We start from the raw sequence: 3,455 nt of genomic DNA on the forward strand, positions 1-3,455 counted from the left end.
TGTAATTCACTAGATTGAGGTCTGATAGGACTAATGTGACCCTTTTGTAGCCGATGGGAATTTCCTTGATGTATTTGTATTCCGCTTTATCGACATTGAATAAAAGAGTTTCTCGATTATTGGCTTCATAAACTGTCTCTCTTTACTTGCTTTATAGTTGCTTGTGTTAAATGAACAAGCTCTCGGATTCCCTGGAACTGCTTTCCTTTACAAAAACAAAATAATAATAATAAAAGAAATATAATGAATGCACATATCAAACCTTTTTGCATACATACATGCATCCACGCATTTATTTGCCAGAAGCCTCCAGAAAACAAAATGCTTACACTCGCCATTTTGCCGCAGCGACAACGACGACTCGTCATCAGTACTACACATGTTCCATCAAGTCAAGAATCATGGCCGAATATGAAGCTGACAATGTTGTCGTTCGCGAATCCCTTGCCCAGGTGCAAGGTGAAATGAATCTGTTCAGGGGAAACATGGAGACTATCCTTGAGATCCTCCAATCTCAGAGGAACCCCGCCTCTGCCGCTGCCAACGTCACCCATGCTGCTGGAGTGACCATTCCTAATGTTGTTGCTGGCACTATCATCGACACTCCGGCGGAAACTATTGTGCCCAACCCTGAGAACCGTCATTCGGTCCCTATGGATGTTGCTAGGCTTGTCGCTGCCTACCCGTGGGGAATGCCCCCATATCTAACTGCTAGTCTCGCCAGTGGGAGAGCTTTCTTCCGTCACCCGACTCTCTCTGTTGATGCCACTGCTGGAAATGCTGGTTTCTCGTGGGCTCTCCCCACTCTCCAAACTACTCTAGTCGATGTTGCTAATCCGGACAACAACCAAGGTCAGGTTCCTGACGACCTCCCCAATGATGAAGAGGACTACCGAGGCCCGCGCCTCCACTTCCAGCTTCCCAATCAGACCGCTCAAGTTGCGAGCACCAGTCAGGTCCCGTCTTTTCCTTTTGGTTACCCTGGGGCAACCTTCATTCCCATGTTAACATACCCTGCATCCCACCACGTGTAGACAGGGGCACCTCAGGCCCCCAATGCTCAGGCTGGAATGCAATATCCTCAGCCAACACATGTTGCTCAGACTGTGCCACCGGGTTTCTCCTACCCGCCTGAGATGTGGTTCACCCCGAACATGCCTGCACTGATCGCTCTAGAAGCTTCTCGACCGGCCAGTCAGGTCGTTCCCCCCGCTGTTGATCCGGTCAGACCTACGGATTACCAGCTCTTGGACGATAGAATAAGGGCCATTGAGGGTTTCTCTTCCTTTGGTATAGATGCTCGAGACCTTTGCTTGGTACCGAATGTGGTGTTACCTCAGAAGTTCGAAGTGTCATACCTTCCAAAGTACAAGGGCCTCAACTGCCCCCGCAGTCACCTAACCATAAACTGCAGGAAAATGGCCTCACACATTGACAATGACAACCTCTTGATCCATTGCTTCCAAGATAGCCTGGTTGAGGCTTCCTTGGATTGGTACATGAGTCTAGAGCATTCAAAGATTCGGTCTTGGAGGGACCTCTCCGAGGCATTCTTGAAACAATATAAGTACAACCTTGACATGGCTCCGACAAGGCTTCAATTACAGAATCAGTCTCAAAGATCTAATGAAACCTTCAAGGAATATGCTCAACGTTGGCGCGAAATGGCGTCTAGGGTTCGGCCAACATTATCTGACAACGAATTAGTGGACATCTTCATTTTGAGAAGATGGTCGACAGTTCAATGACAAATTTTGCTGACATGGTAACCATTGGGGAACATGTTAAGAGTGGGTTGAAATCAGGGAAAATCACGGACACGACCGCGCAACAGACAACCAATAAGAAGTCACATGGGGGCTTTGCTAAAAAGAAGGAGGGGGAAGCAAACGCTATAACGACGAGGGCTCTCCCCCGATATCAATTTTCGATGGCCCCTATGCCATATTACCCGGATCCATACGTCGCTACAGCTCAATACCAGCAACCGCCTTTCCAGTATCAACCGCAAAAAGGAAATCAACAATCAACGCCCGCTCAAAAAAATCCAAATCAACAATATAACCGTGATAACAGAGGATAAAATCGAGGTCAGAGCAATAGAAACAGTTTTGGGAACCGACCCCAAGTTGACAAGATCCCGGTGTCATACTCCGAGTTAGTACCCTATCTTATTCATGTAGGGGCGATCGTACCAAAAGAATTACCCGCGACCACTCCTCCATTCCACGCCAAGCACGATCCTAACGCTTCGTGCGCGTATCATGCTGGATTCATAGGATATTCTACAGAAGATTGTTGGGCGCTTAAATACAAAATTCAAGACTTAATCAACCAAGACATCCTGACTTTCTCCGAAGAAAAACCGAATGTAAAGACTAACCCATTGCCAAATAACTGTGGTGCAGCAGTCAGCGCCGTGATTGGAGAGGAAAATACTAAATTTATACTGAGGGCCGAAGAAGTGAAGACTTCGATGTCCGTTGTATTACAGAAACTTGAACAGTTTGGGTTTCTAGAAGGGGTACATGATGATTGCACAGTATGCAAGTTCGATCCAGATTATTGCGACCGACTGAAGGGTTGCATGCAAGAACTGATGGATCAAGGGTTAATACGATTCTCCAAATCTCAAGTAGCAGATGAGGTGGCGGTAATTGAACCAATAACAATTGTGTACAGGAAAAAGAAGGTTGAAGCTCCTCCTAGGAGGATTCAACCGATTCATTTCCGTATTCCAACTCCGTCCCCGTATCAGAATACCAAGGCAGTGCCTTGGAATTATGAGACCACAACATATTTGGGGGGAAAAGAAATTTGCATTCCTGACACAAAAATCGTCGACATTACTGGGACGGGAGGCATGACTCGAAGTGGCCGTGTATTTGCTCCTAAATACACTCATAGGGTGTCTCCAGCACCCACAGTTATCTCGCCTAAAGAGAAGGTAACTCCTATGTCGACTCCGCAGTCAGGGGAAACTGTACTCGTCACTCCGACCATGACGATTGCTCCAGTGTTGACGAAGATTATTGACAACAATAAAGCTGTCGAGGCTGAAGCATCCAAGGGTAAGGGGCCAATGGTTGAGAAAGAACAACTTGAAGATCACAAGAAGAGTATCACCTTTGAGGAAAGTCATGAATCCCTCAAACTGATCAAGAAAAGTGACTTCAAGATTATTGACTAGTTGAATCAAACGCCATCCAAAATATCAATTTTGTCTTTGCTGTTGAGTTCTAAGGCTCATCGCAAAGCATTGCTGAAAGTTTTAAATACCGCTCACGTGATGCAAGATATCATTGTCGATCAAAATGGCGACGTGGTTGCCAATATCACCGCCAGTAGGTACATGGGATTTAATGAAGCAGAGCTACCTCCTGAGGGAAATGCCCACAACAAAGCACTACATATTTCAGTCACATGTACTGACTCTCTCTTATCCCGAGTCCTCG

At 46.3% G+C, this 3,455-nt stretch overlaps 1 protein-coding gene across 1 annotated transcript; it reads left to right on the forward strand.

Moving 5' to 3' along the window:
• The first annotated feature begins 1,744 nt into the window (after nt 1–1,744).
• Nucleotides 1,745–3,190, forward strand: LOC127080324 (uncharacterized). Its single transcript, XM_051020654.1, has 2 exons — nt 1,745–2,066; nt 2,184–3,190. Exons 1-2 carry the CDS (start codon nt 1,745–1,747, stop codon nt 3,188–3,190), a joined length of 1,329 nt encoding a protein of 442 aa, XP_050876611.1.
• Nucleotides 3,191–3,455: the final 265 nt, after the last annotated feature.

Source organism: Lathyrus oleraceus, chromosome 5 (assembly GCF_024323335.1).
Source record: "Lathyrus oleraceus cultivar Zhongwan6 chromosome 5, CAAS_Psat_ZW6_1.0, whole genome shotgun sequence".
NCBI lineage: Eukaryota > Viridiplantae > Streptophyta > Magnoliopsida > Fabales > Fabaceae > Lathyrus > Lathyrus oleraceus.